We start from the raw sequence: 15136 nt of genomic DNA, 5'->3' as shown, positions 1-15136 counted from the left end.
TGGCTAGCCGAGGGAGAGAGACATGGTCAGGAGCGTTCGGTTGGTGAGTGGGCCGATAACTTTCTGTAGAATAAATTTTATTCATCCACGCTTTCCCTGAAGATTTGGCTGTGCATGGTATTAAGACATCCGTGGCGATTCATGTGTTTTGTTTCCTTTTTCCTTTCTCTCATTGACAGGCTTGCTTTCAGCATATAGCTGCAGGATATAAAGAAAACTATTCACTTGCAGGACCCATTGATTAACAAGGCAGTTTTGGTGCAAGAAATACTTGCAAAATGAGCTTTTGAAATGTCAAAGCTAATCTTAGTGTGCTGCCAGATAACTTAAATAATACAAAACAATGTTATGCATATTTCCGGCTGTAATTAGTATTTTAAAGGGTTTATTATTTCCATCATCCTTCCTTATTTCCATTTTGTCCTATGTGTGGGATAGTGGTGAACAACAGGACTGAGCCAAAGAAAGCAAAAACATACTGGATAAAAAATTCAGGCAAATTGTAAATCAAAACTAGGATTAATTCCTAGTTTAAAAACATCAAAGATTCATCAGTTATTCCCACATTTATTCCTTCAGTTAAATGTTTTCCCATCAGATTTTTCTGTTTTCCTTCCCATTAATTTCTTCGTTTAGAACGAATGCTTTCCGTTCTCATGACTATACCAAAAGGATTGTCTCTGACAGTCTAGTGTCTATCATGTAACTAAACACCTCTTTATCGCTTTCCTCTCCTCTTCAGCCCAGAGAGAAAGGCCGCATGCGATTCCACAAACTGCAGAATGTACAGATAGCACTGGACTTCCTCAGACACCGGCAGGTATGACAAACAAGATTATTTCTTGGAACTTGAAAACCTTGATAAATTGACCAAAACAATGTTGCCACCTTGTCACAATGTACCTCATTGTTCAGGTGATGCTGTGATCATTAAACTTGTTCTTTTGTTCTTTCACAGGTCAAGCTGGTTAACATCAGGAATGATGACATAGCAGATGGGAACCCCAAGCTGACACTTGGTTTAATATGGACCATCATCCTCCACTTCCAGGTCTCCTCGTCTGTCAGTGTTGTGTTTTATTATATGTTCGCTCTACCTGTGTCTCTGGGATCCACACCTGTCAGCTGCTGTTTCCCATCTCTCTGGAACCAATCAGAATGGATTTTTCTCTTCAAAAATTCTTCCAAAAAAGACCTTTTCTAATCAAAACAGGATGCTTCTACCATATTTCCTGAAGCATTTTACATCTATTATAACATACTAACACTAACGTCAAGCATTTGACTTGATATACTTTTAGTGCCAGTAGCTAATTTATGAACAGTATAAAGAAATAATACTCCATAAGGGCGTGTAAGGATAAGTCACTCTCTCCCTGACTCCCAAGGGGAGGGTGTGTCAAGGCCGAGTGTACAACTTGTCATGCTACACTCCCAAGCACATCCCATGTGCCCAAGCCTTTTCCTGCTTTTTTTGTGTATGCCAAGAGCTGCCAGGCAGAAAATCCTGGGTGTCAGCCCACTTGGCAGAGTCACACCCTCTAATATCAGATGATTCAGATTTGGGTTGCAATATGCTGACGCTTAGTATGGGAAATAAATTAGACATTGGTGTTCAGAGTGGTTTTGGTGAGTTGATCTGGTGGACATTGTGCCCTGTAGATACATACAATGTTCCCAGAGTCTTTATACGTTTATAGAATAGAACGGACAATAGCTGGGTTATGTTTGCTGGTGAGTCATAGAGATCAAATGGGGGTATAAAATTCCCTCCTTATCATGTAATGTAGTGTTGAATGCCACAATCAGATTATCCTAAATTAATGTATTTTACAGAGAAAAGAAGATTGTTGTACTTTACAAAAAATGTGCATGGAAGACCTGGATTTAGATTTAGTTACTCTAGCATCTACATAATTAAAGCATCAACATAATCCAATTAATTATTTTTTTTATTGAAAAGATTTGCAGGGAAAAACTATGAGTAGCGGATAATTTGAATGGCACACACAAGCACACACATTTACACACACACAAAATGGAAAACCAAATGCCTATGACTCATCTTTCCCATCCCCAAAGTCACCAAATTAAAAGTTATCTTGATGCCACAGCCACAGTGGCGTTTTCCCACGCTAGACCAGACAGAAATCCTGCTGCATCCTGTAAGAAGTCAGAAGCAGTAACACGTATATATACTGATGTCTAAATAAATATATAAAATGCTAATAGACTGATCAGCTGGGAACAAAGAATGGTAAAGGTGTTAATTTATCTGAGACATGATGATATTAACATTTCCTTGAAAATTAACCATAGATTTCCAGTGATTCCATTCAAATTGCATCTTTTGGTTTCCACTAATGATTAATTTCCTCCACATCTCTTCAATATGGATTATTAATCATGCACCTTCCTAACGTTTTCTTTATATATGTTGCCTCAGATCTCAGATATTCAGATCAACGGGCAGTCAGAGGACATGACGGCAAAGGAGAAGCTGCTGTTCTGGTCCCAGAGGATGACGGACGGCTACCAGGGCATCCGCTGCGATAACTTCACCACCAGCTGGAGGGATGGCAAGCTCTTCAATGCTGTCATACACAGACACTAGTGAGTGGTGAATTTATTGCTGGTTAATTGTAGGATTATAAAATGCTAACAGCTCTACAAACAGTGACAAGCATATGCTAGTCATTGTACAAGCATGTGCCCACCCTCTATGCTGCTATAAAATCACATAGCAGAGTCCATAAAGACAAACATTATACTGTATTACATCAAAATAACATGAGTGCTTCTATATCAGCTCCACATTAACCATACAATGTAAAATATAAACAATTTCAAAAAATGCAGGGCTTTATATTTGCTCATGTAATACAACCAGTGATGCTGGATCTTGTCATGACACATCACCGTCCATGAAGTTTATCGAGTGCACTGGAGCAGGAGTGGCACTTTGGAATGCTTTCCAAAAATTCCGAATTACACATTATACAGTAATGCCAGTTTAAACCTGCTCTGTAATTAAATCACACTGTCAATATTGACAAGATGTATCTATTCCTTATTATATATTATAATATAATTTAAGACGTGATAACCATGACGTGGCCTTTTTCGTTATATTTGATTTATTGTAACGGATAGACCATTAGCAGATTGGTATAGATGTAATAGTTCAGAGCATTTAAATAGTTGATTTGGCAGGGCTCAAATTAATTTATGTACTTTTGTCTTTAATGAGGTTTTAAATCCTAATTTTTGTTGCTTTACTAAAATGTCTTCTTATGACACATTGTGTAGTTACTGCACCTGACAGTACGGATTTCATGCTGCTTTAATAAAATCTGCATTAATACCCCTCCATGAACCTTTTAGGTCTTTAGGCTAGGAATACCACTGGCAGGCGTTGGTCATGAGTAATACTCTGCTACCTTTAGATAGTAAATCCTCCATTAAATGTGATTATCTTGTTAAACCTTTGGGAACCTAGAATCAAAAAGTAAACTCCTTGCTGTTGAACACAAAATATGCTAATTCCCCTTAAGTTGTTGTGTGTTTTTACAGTCAAATTAGTGGTTAAGGATTGCTTTGTGTAGGAGCATCCTGGGAAATGAATGTGCATTTATTTCCCAAGAAGATTTGTCATTGCATGGTTTCCTTTTAGTTGTTTGAAACAAAGAAATTCAGAGAGCAAACAGAAGAGAAATCGGTATTAGACGAGAGAAAGTTCAGGTTAGTGGTAGAACTATGGACTGAAAGAAAGTGATGCCTGCAGGGGCAGGTTTTTTAAGATTTGAACATGTACCTGCAACTATTTTTCTGGTGATTTTTTTCTCTCTCTTTTGGAGACACAGAGGCTGGATTAGTGTGTCCTTTCATAAAGGTGAGGGGTGTGGTATGTGGGCGTAACTGTAGCACTCTGTGCCTGCTACATGAAAACTGTGGCGTTACTTCGTGCCCAGGCATAATTCAAGGCATCCTAGTGCAGAATATGCGTTCAACCAGAGAATACTTCAAGATAGTCCAGTTTACAAAATGACCATTAGAAATAGGTGCACTGTAGAAAAGAACGATGAAGGAGCAGTGACTTGGCTGTACTGCTAGGAGGCTTTTTTATCCTAGCCATCAACTGGAAGAATTAAGAGGATCTTCACGTGATGATTGACACCTGAGACAATACATAGGATGGATTTACATGCAACCATCAATGAATAAAGCATGAGTAAATGAAGCTTTAAGGCTAACCACTAAAGCATAACCTTTTTTACTTGCCACTGGACAAGAAGCTTCTTGCAGATTTTAAGATGCTCAGTGGAAAGAAGAAGTGTAAGCATAAGAAACGAAGCGTAGGCTTCATCGGTGGCGTGTTGGGACCTGCCAGCGATGCGGACAATCGGGTGGTCATGTTGTGTGATGATATCCCATCAGAGGGATCCTCCTGGGACTCAGGGCAGGGTTCCAATAGCTCAGGGGCCCGCTCCAGCAGTGACGAACTAGGCCACGGACGGAGATCCCGTCGCTTTCATGGAAGAGACGGACAGAGCATGAACAGCTCCTCTAGGCCAACAAAGCAGTACTCTGTTCGAGAAATCCGCCATGAGGAGTCTTCTCCTGTTTATGGACAGAGTGCGGGCTTTTCCACTCCACGCATCAGAGAGCCGTATGAATCTGCTCATTCTTGTTTACTAAATACCATAATCAGTACTGCTAGGAAAAGCTTTTCACAATTGAATGTCAGGATTTGGTTATGCATTTGAAACTGTAGTTTAGATTTAGTTTAAACTAGCTTATGATATTGTGATTTAAAGTTCTGTAGTAGTCCAGTACGTGTGCATGATAGATGATAGACGATGATAGATGACATGATAGACAGTCATGCTGTTCAGCTCTCTGAAGACGTGAATATTTGCCTGTTTGTGAGTGGCTGCCATCTTAAAATGTGTCAGCTTTGACTGTTAGTTGCTCTATAAATTGCATTCCACCTATAGATGCTATGACATCTGCCAGGGAGAGTAAAATACCCAGAGGACAAAACGGAAGGTGCTCGTGCAGGTTTGTCAGAAGGTGAACAGGTGGGCTTTTTAACTGCTTATAGCCATTGGCAGAAGGAACATTCCCACTGTTGCTAATATATCTTGTGTCATACAATATAAGAGACCAGACCTGTACAGACTGCAATAATTCAGCGTGTCTGTTAATTTTAATGACATTTAGCCCTCCATTTGATCCCTTTTCCCAAGAATCAGTTTTGAGGCTGAAAAACACAATGAATAAAACACAACATATGCAGAAACTAGCCACTGGTGTCCTCTGTCAAAGAGCCAATATGGACCAACTTCCACATTGCTTTGTTGAAAATGGGTACAAAATGTACATCCTTACCTTATAGTCATATTATTAAACTCTCATGACAGTTTCATCAGACTGCCCCTGAAGATTACTATAACGTACCCCTTTCACCTGGACCCTGTTGATGATTAATTGGCAATGTTTTGTGTTCCCCTAGTCCCAGACTCATCGACATGGGCAGTGTGTACCGACAGACCAACGTGGAGAACCTGGAACAGGCCTTCAGTGTGGCAGAGAGAGACCTGGGAGTGACACGCCTACTGGATCCCGAGGGTAAATCAAACACCAGACTTGTTTTGTTAATACTGATAATACTTTCATTCGGCACTATTTTGTGTGTTATGCTGTAATATTTCTATAAATGACTGACTTTACATTAAAACATAGGCTGAACAAAATTATAAACGCAACACTTTTGTTTTTGACTTTCTCTATCTACACAAAAGACCTATTTCTCTCAAATATTGATCACAAATCTGTCAAAATCTGTGTTAGTGAGCACTTCTCCTTTGCCGAGATAATCCATCCACCTCACAGGTGTGGCATATCAAGATGCTGATCAGACAGCATTGGTATTGTACAGGTGTGCCTGTGGCATTCATCTCAAAAGATCTTTGAGTTCAGCTCATGAAGTGTTGCGTTTATAATTGTGTTCAGTGTACATAAAATAAGGAGATGGCATATAAAATTTCCCTTGTGCTTTCAGATGTTGACGTCCCTCACCCTGATGAGAAGTCCATCATCACTTATGTGTCATCCTTGTATGATGCCATGCCTCGGGTTGACGTGCATGATGGCAGCAGAAGTAACGTGAGCAGAACTTTATTCTTACCATGAATGGTGATATGCTTGGTGCACACGTCCAAAATATTTTCAAGGGTTCATTTAATGGTAATTTTACAACACAAGGTTATATAACAACATTTGCATTCCCTGTATGCTACACATACAAACAAGACAGAGCAAAACATAGCATAAAAACAAATCATTTTTATTGAGTGGGAGAGAGTGAATTTAAAAGTCTAAGCCTTAGGGAAGAAGCTGCTCTGGAGCCTGGTGGTACAGCAGCGGATACTTCTGTATGTTTTGCCTAATGAAAGCAGGGTGAACAGGCTGTAGCTGGAGTAGATGTTGTCTTTTAGTATTCTTTTGGTCTAAAAATATATGTGCTCCAGGGTAACGCAAGTGTTTACTTTAAGCTGATCTGATTGAATGCTTGATCAGATTTAATCAACAATGAAAATGCTTGTGAGTCTGCTTATAAATGAGATTTTGTTAGCAGTGTTTTCAAATGCTTCCAGAAGTTCAAAGACAAATAGAAGTCTTGTGAAACCAAGTATCGCTGGAAATGAGCAACCAGTGGTGTTTACACTGCAGAAGCCAAAGGGATAGGCTCATATGTATTGTCACACACAACTATGTATGGTTTATACGAACCCACTCATTAGACTAATGCTGATGCATTTAATGTCCTGCTGTATTTCATAACAAGTCCTAATTTTAAACACTGAATCTACTAGAGCTGTAGAAATATGCTTGTGTCTGCCTTTCTACCAGTATTGTCTTCCTTCTCCCTCTGTCTCTTCTGCCGCTGCCCCCTTAATCGACCCCCTTCTCCACCCTGTGCCTCCTTGTCCCCACACACAAGACCTGGATTGTTGGTAACTAATTGAGTTTAGTGTGGTGTGTGACTGATGGAACATGGAGACGCAGGAGAAGAAGAGCCCTCCTGTCTGTTGTTGTCAAACTATCAACTATCTTTTCTGCTGTGTTGTCTGCAGGAGCTGGAGCTGCGCTGGCAGGAGTACTATGAGCTGGTGACTCTTCTGCTCCAGTGGATACGGCACCATGTCATGATCTTCGAGGAGAGGAAGTTTCCTGCCAGCTATGAGGAGATAGAGGTGAGATTACCACACCAGCACGTACCTTGAGATCCTCGGGCAGAGGTCTGTTGTCTGTTCCAGAGTCTCGACTGAAAACTAAAGGGGACAGAGCGTTTGCTGTCAGGGCCCCGAGGCTCTGGAACAGCCTGCCCGAGGAAATCAGGTCGGCTGAGTCAGTGAACTCTTTTAAGTCCCTTCTTAAAACATACTTTTATAGGAGAGCCTTTCCCGATCTTATTTGACTTTATTTTATCCCTTTTAATTTATTGTATTTTACTAATTTTATATTAATTTTTCATGCTCTTATCTTGTTTTTTTTGTTTGTTTGTATTATTCTTTACACTTGTTAAAGCACTTTGTAACTTGTTTTTGAAAAGTGCTCTACAAATAAGGATTATTATTATTATTATATGGTGATATGATGCCTCTAGGCCAGAGACTTGTCTTTATTATGGGTATGTTTTACAGATGAACAGCACTGAAGAGCACAAATATTTACTGTTCTCCACAAAGTTCTGTTTATGTTATTAAAAGAAGACAAATTTAAACGCGGTGCCTGTCTTTGTACTAGTATTGCAAAAAAGAGATTTTGGTGGCTATCCATTGTTAGATCAAAGAACACGCTTACATAATGTCTGGCTGTGGGCAGATAGAGGCAACTATATTCACAGACATTGTTGTACTATAGGTGGGGCAGTGGCAGTGTTGAGAAAATGCAGCCAAAAGGCAGATCATTCGAAACCTAATCCTCAGAAGAATCCCCACTGTGCCACTCCCTGTCAGTGCTGTAGAACAAAAGCATAGCGTGACTTAAGTGTTTTTCTTAATTCTCTTTGATGTCAAATGATCAGCAGTCAGAAGTAGCGACTTGGATGTGCTTCTTTAGTATGGTTGGACAGCAAGAAACATTTCTCTCTTTAGTAATATAGGCTGTGAAATGAAGTTCAACTCAATTTACACCAGTTATGGGAATTAACCAGTGACACTATGGAAGATAGCACTCCACTGTAAACAGGTTATTTGATTAGCATCTGTTCATGATGATTTCAAATTAATTTAACTGATCCAACTACATAACATCTTCCTAAAAAAGCAGGATAATGATACTTCATACAAGTAAAGTCAAGGTTTCGCCGTTTGTAGAAAATGCAGATGTTTTTTCAGATGTCTCTTTCAGATGTACATTTTCGGATAAATTCAACTTAAGACATAAATTAAGTGATTAAAAAAAGATAATTCGCAGTTTAAACGTTCTCTTTGTATATTATGCCTTTAGCTTCTTTGGCGCCAGTTCTTGAAGTTCAAAGAGACAGAGTTGCCAGTGAAAGAGTCCGACAAGAGCCGGACTAAACAGATTTACCAGTCCTTTGAGGTAAGTTACACCAAATTTTCTATTCTTTTGCATTGTATTGTATTCTGATCTATTGGGTTATGACTTATGCAGTCTCCTCTCATATGCCCACAGAGTGCCGTGCATGCCGGTCAGGTGAAGGTCCCTCCGGGCTATCATCCCATTGATGTGGAGAAAGAATGGGGTCGACTTCATGTGGCCATTCTGGAAAGAGAACGGCTGCTCAGGATAGAGTTTGAGAGGTAAGGACAGTTGTGGATATGCAATGGAAGTAACTTTTCCCAACTAAGGAGTATGTTGTAACAAGATAAAACTATAATTATATATTAAATACCCAACCTTGCCAATTAAAGTCACAATGCCAGTGTATGCGGGACCCAAATGTACAGTATGTCCAAAAAACCACAATATATGGATAGAATACATAGAGATGACACCACACTGTGCTTCTCTGTAAGATAATAATAACATGCCATAACATGTCATAATAATTAATATTAAATTTCCAGAACATCATTAGCGGTTTAGAACAAGTCAAGGACAGGGCAAGAGTCATCAAAAGCACTCTTGCAAATAACTGAGAAATTCCAACTAGCTAGAAGCCTAGCATTAGCCTCAAGGTTATGGAGTTAGCCTGCTAACCTTCCGACATCACAAAAGCTATGCTCATGAAAGTACAAATATGTCATTGCCAGTTAGATTTTTATTAAACTTTGACTGAAGTTGCTTATTTATCAAGCAACTATGAATGTTATTTTACCATCATATATTTTACTTTCATAATTTTCGTGAGAGGATAGCCAAACACACTGGTCAGTGTTGGCTTGTATCAAAATGAGAGAGATGTGTTCCTCATAATACGACAACTAAAACTACATTATAAAGTCCGATGAGATATAATGAGATGTTCTAAATTTTGTTGTAATTAGAGGAGTGTTGCATCATGCCTGGAAGATGGGATGGTTTTGTGTCACGAGATTGACTGGTCATCTTGCAGTCTGATAGCCTTCTTTATGGTTCTGAGATGAGGAATGACTGAATGAGCAGACTGAGTGTCTTTGTCAGAAAATGGAGACATTTTCGTCTCACTCAGCGCTGCTGCATGGCAGAGTATTTTCCTATGACACAATGGGAGTGTGAGATGAACTGACTTTCTTGTAGCTGTAACTGTAATCTTTATAAAAGAGTTGAGGAATGGCATTTGTGAGTGACCCTCATAAACTGGAGTATTTGCTGCAAAGCAGGTGGCCGTAAATTGCAATTTTTAGCTTTTGGATAAATGCAATGTTGTTTGGACTTGGATTATCACAATGTTATGTGTGTATTAATTTTTCTTCATTGATCTTGTCTTATCCAGACTCGAGAGGCTCCAGAGGATTGTCAGTAAAATACAGATGGAGTCGGGGGTGTGTGATGACCAACTCAGCCACCTGGAGACCCTGCTGCAAACGGTGAGTCCTCTTCAGGTCTAACAGTCAATACATACTTTGGTATGTGTTCACAAAGAATCCATAAGATGATGATACATTACTTGTTAGGCCAGGTGGCTTTGGTTAATTTCATTGTGACAGTTTCATGAGACAAGTTTCGGATTTTAGATATTCCCAAAACCTTTTAAAAACTAAATGTATATTTAAAAAGAATTCAGCTGTGCAGTAGCAGCAGTATGGAGCAGGGGATGCCTGCGGGCATCAGCATACACAGCAGTCATGGTCTTATTCAGTCCAAAGTACAGCCTTTTTCACACCGTGTAGTTTAACATAAACTCATTGCAAACGTCCTTCCAATTAATATGTTGCAATCAAACGCTACAGTACGGTAAAGACAAAAGGAATCTTTAGTATCCTTCAGGCAGAGAAAGGGCTGATGCTTATGTGCAACTGCTGTTGACTTTATTTTCCGTTCTAATTTGGGTGGCATTTGAATAAAAGTCGGAAATTGATGTTTTTATTGGCTTTCATCCCTTCAGGACATCCGTCTGCTGAATGCAGGGAAACCAGCTCAGCACACAGCAGAAGTGGAGAGGGAACTGGACAAGGCAGACAACATGATTCGCCAGCTCTTCAATGATGTGCAGATACTCAAAGATGGGCGCCACCCTCAGGCTGAACAGATGTACCGCAGGTAGGCGCTATGTGGATTGCATACTTTTAACATAACACACCCTGTTACAACACTGTTTACAAACACAGATCTGAATTAAACAAAAACTTTAGTATAAAGTATAAAAGAGACTGTCAACCAACAGCTGACTGTGTTTGTCATTTCCACAGGGTTTACCGCCTCCATGAGCGCCTGCTGAACTTGCGCAGTGATTACAACCTTCGTCTGAAGTCCGTTGTGACTACTGTCCCGGTTACCAGCACCCAGTATTCCACCCAGCAAACCACCCAGCAAACCACCATAAAGTTGCGGCCTGAGTTAGATGATGTGACCCTTCGCTATGTCAAAGACCTCCTAGCCTGGGTGGAGGAGAACCAGCTTCGCATTGATGAAGCTGAGTGGGGCTCTGATCTGCCCACTGTGGAGTCCCAGCTGGGCAGCCACAGAGGCCTGCACAAAACTGTGGAGGACTTCCGATCCAAGATCGAACGGTCCAAGGCTGACGAGGTAGTACTTCTATCAGAACAGCTGGAAAAAGGATTACCTACTTCCTATGTTGTTCTGTTGATTTTAAAAGTAAAAACCTCTGTTGCATCTTTTGTGTTCTTCAGAGCCAGCTATCTCCTGTCAGCAAGGGCACGTACAGAGAATACCTGGGTAAACTGGACCTTCAGTATGGCAAACTACTGGTAAGTATTTTCATATTTCAAACATTCTGTGGCTAATATTTTGATTTTGGCATAACTTTAGTTCCTCTGCACATTTTTCAGAACTCTTCTAAGTTCCGCCTAAGGAACTTGGATTCACTCCACGCCTTTGTCAGCGCCGCCACTAAGGAACTGATGTGGTTAAATGACAAAGAAGAGGAAGAGGTCAACTTTGACTGGAGTGACAGGAACACCAACATGAGGGCTAAGAAAGACAACTACTCGGTGTGTTTTAGAGTCTAAGATCGCTTCAGTCTTTAAATGTTTTCTGTAATTCCAATTCTTTAGATTTTGTTAAAGGTAAATTACTTAAAGGAACACACATGGTTCTTCTCCCCAGATTGTCATTAACTGTTTTATTTGGATTCTTCAGGGTCTCATGCGAGAGCTGGAGCTGAGGGAGAAGAAAGTCAATGACATCCAGGCCATGGGAGACAAACTTGTCAATGAAGGACATCCTGGCAAGAAGACAGTTGAGGTAATTACTCAAGTAAACCCAGCTGAACAGTATAAAAGCTATTGAGTAAGGTCACAACTAATGCACTCGTCATGTCTTCTTTGCGTCTTGCAGTCCTTCACAGCTGCCCTGCAGACTCAGTGGAGCTGGATCCTCCAGCTGTGCTGCTGTATTGAGGCTCATCTCAAAGAAAACACAGCCTACTACCAGGTACAAAATTCTGTGGAATTCCAGGAACTCTACCGTAAACATCCATCAATATTAGCCAACCAAAGCGTCAAATTTTCTGTCCCACCATGATGTCTTTGCCTTGCAGTTCTTTGCCGATGTGAATGAGGCTCAGGACCAGATGAAGAAAATGCAGGATAACATGAAAAAGAAATACAGCTGCGATCGCTCCACCACAGCCACACGCCTGGAGGACCTGCTGCAGGATGCTGTGGTGAGTGATGACTGCTTGTATTGATATATACAGATGTATATGCTCATGCTCATCCCAGACTAGCTTCTTAAGAAAAATGAGAAGAAATAAGAAAGGATATCAAGAGAGACGGTTTTGATTCAAAATGCAAAATTGACCCACTGCTTATATTTAATATGTACTATTAAAAAACTGTGTATTATGTTATTCTAATCCTGTTTGTATTTATTCATTTTTCTACAGGAGGAGAAAGAACAACTGAATGAATTCAAGACCCTTGTGACCAGCCTGAACAAGAGAGCCAAATCCATCATCCAGCTGAAACCACGCAACCCCACCACCCCCATCAAAGGCAAACTGCCTATCCAGGCTGTCTGTGACTTCAAGCAACAGGAGGTTAGAACACCTGCTTTATCAGACCATAGTGAACGAGTGGTCATACTTGTCGCAGAACCTCAGCAAGCCCTTTTTCATGTTTGTATTTATCAATCATGGATTGCGTTTCAGATCACAGTCCATAAAGGAGATGAGTGTGCGCTTCTCAACAACTCTCAGCCCTTCAAGTGGAGGGTCCTGAACCACAATGGACACGAGGCGGTGGTGCCCTCTGTCTGCTTCATTGTACCTCCAGTCAACAAGGAGGCCACAGACAGTGTATCCAGGTGAGAACACAGTAAAACAAAACAATCACCTACGTGACAGATAGTATATAAACTGGGTAATGTAGCTGCTCAGCCTCACTCTGGGTCTTCAACTCCACTATAGACAAACCATTTGTTTTTAGTGAGAGTGGTAACCACATTTTCTATAATCCTGAAGCAGCAGGAAAAATATTTAAATGCTACAAACCACTTTAGACAGATTTAGAGAGGCAATTCTGCACTGTTTTAGTCACCAAATACAATCTCTGACACATTACACCAAATAAATTATGGGTTTAATTTCTGAAGTTCCGTCTGTTTCTTAATTCCTGCATTCCTGCATTCTTCTCCTACTCCAGTCTGGATGCAGGTCATCAGCAGATGGTGTCTATGTGGCAGATGCTCCATATAGACATGAAGAGCTTGCTTTCATGGCAGTACCTGATGAGAGACTTCATGCAGATACGCTCCTGGAACATCACTATGGTGACTATGAACACTTTTATGCCGGAAAAAAATAAACCATTAAGAAATGTTGAATTAGGAGATAGGTGTGCATGTTGATCACAAGCTGATCTGTATGTGCAAGGTGAAAGAAGTATTTAAAAAACATAGTATTAGTATTAAACAACAGGCAACCTTTACCTCAGCTTACTGTTTTTATTAGAAAATAAGACCAAACTAATAGCTTCAGTTGGCTGTGAATAGTTAATGGAAGCTAAATAAAGAACTTAAGGAGGATATAGAAGGCCTCTAAAGTCGAATATTTTAAGAGCAGGCTGTGCAGGGAAGAGTGTTATATTTAGTGTTTGGAATCAAAGTCATTACTGCAGGAATTTGTTTGCACTCCAGAGTGCACTATTTTACTGTTTAATTGTTTTGTTTGTGCTTTAATGACAAATGACAAAAAAAAAGCATCAATCAGTTAAATCAAATCAAACCAGTCTCTTCAGAATATAAAGTGGTATTCCACTGAAGACCTGCCTTCTAATCCCGCCCTAATTCTTCTCCATTCTGTGCAGTTAAAGACCATGAAACCAGAGGAATATAGGCTGATGATGAGGAACCTGGAGCTCCACTACCAGGACTACATGCGTGACAGCCAGGACTCACAGCTCTTTGGCCCCGATGACCGCATGCAGGTCGAGGAGGACTACACCAAGTCAACCCAGCATTTCGACAGCCTGCTTCGCTCCATGGAGAAAGGTGATGTTTCTTCCTTTAAACAACAATTTGCTTTTGATTATTAAGGGATATATAAAGGTTATATCCAATAAGTGTAGATCAACTTCACAGTAAATGATTGTCATTCACCTTTCAGGACTAATGGTTGTTAGGCTCAAAGGTGAGTGATGTTAAGTCAGTCAAAGCTACAGCTCACCAAGATAGTGTGTGTACATGCTTTTAAGCCTTGGATGAGATACCGTTAGAGCAGAATCCTGAGTGGCTGCATGTTGTTTTGGTTTCCAAGATGCTTTTTATTTTTTGCAGCTCTGCACAAAGTGCAATTCCTATTTTGTAGGTTAAGCTACAAGATGGTGTCCTTTTTTGTCATGCAGCCATATCACCTAATGGTGTGATTACTAGCATTGGGTAGAAAATAAATACTTGCTATATACTGTTTGCGTTGACTGTAGTGTATATGGAGCTGCATGTATGATCGTGCTTAAGCGCACTGTAGTCGCCAGTAGTTACTCATCAGCAATTTCAAAACATAAACATGGCCTAACACACAATACCATATACACTAAACTATTATCTAAGTGGTGTGATATATAGTATTACATTATCTATTCAGTACATTCTTGCCCTTGAGTGCATCAAAAATCTGTTTGTCCTACAACCTCACCCTTTGGCTAAATTTGTTTATCTAATGGTGCCGTATTAAACTGTTAAAATTTTGCTACACAGGTCAACAGGATGAGTCTCTGTGCAAGAACTACATCTCTGAGCTCAAGGACCTGCGTGTGCACATAGAGAACTGTGAAACAGGGACTTTGGCTCGCATACGCAGACCTATCGAAAAGGAACCTCTGAAAGAATGTGTTCAGAAGACAAAAGAGCAGAAGGTACTGTACTCAAATTAAGTCTGTCATGTGTTGAAATACCAGTGGGACAAAAAAAAAAAATCATTATCATATTGATAACACTACATCACCATATTAATTAGACATTAGCAGACTGCTACTACCAGCCTCTTTACTTGCTATACTAT

At 40.1% G+C, this 15136-nt stretch overlaps 1 protein-coding gene across 1 annotated transcript in view; it reads left to right on the top strand.

Annotated features, from left to right (window-relative positions):
* The window catches only part of plecb (plectin b), a 135911-nt gene that overhangs the window by 99919 nt on the left and 20856 nt on the right, over positions 1–15136 (top strand). Inside the window, exons 5-25 of the mRNA XM_046045005.1 lie at positions 743–820; positions 959–1051; positions 2447–2613; positions 5516–5631; positions 6065–6168; positions 7140–7259; positions 8518–8613; positions 8707–8834; positions 9950–10043; positions 10562–10716; positions 10866–11202; positions 11307–11384; positions 11466–11627; positions 11776–11880; positions 11974–12069; positions 12176–12301; positions 12524–12676; positions 12788–12942; positions 13281–13407; positions 13944–14127; positions 14833–14990. Of these exons, the coding sequence (XP_045900961.1) occupies positions 743–820; positions 959–1051; positions 2447–2613; positions 5516–5631; positions 6065–6168; positions 7140–7259; positions 8518–8613; positions 8707–8834; positions 9950–10043; positions 10562–10716; positions 10866–11202; positions 11307–11384; positions 11466–11627; positions 11776–11880; positions 11974–12069; positions 12176–12301; positions 12524–12676; positions 12788–12942; positions 13281–13407; positions 13944–14127; positions 14833–14990 (2832 nt within the window). The remainder of the gene's footprint in view (positions 1–742; positions 821–958; positions 1052–2446; positions 2614–5515; positions 5632–6064; positions 6169–7139; positions 7260–8517; positions 8614–8706; positions 8835–9949; positions 10044–10561; positions 10717–10865; positions 11203–11306; positions 11385–11465; positions 11628–11775; positions 11881–11973; positions 12070–12175; positions 12302–12523; positions 12677–12787; positions 12943–13280; positions 13408–13943; positions 14128–14832; positions 14991–15136) is intronic.

This window comes from Micropterus dolomieu, linkage group LG03, assembly GCF_021292245.1.
Source record: "Micropterus dolomieu isolate WLL.071019.BEF.003 ecotype Adirondacks linkage group LG03, ASM2129224v1, whole genome shotgun sequence".
Classification (NCBI taxonomy): Eukaryota; Metazoa; Chordata; class Actinopteri; order Centrarchiformes; family Centrarchidae; genus Micropterus; species Micropterus dolomieu.
This window is presented reverse-complemented; position numbering and strand designations above follow the sequence as displayed.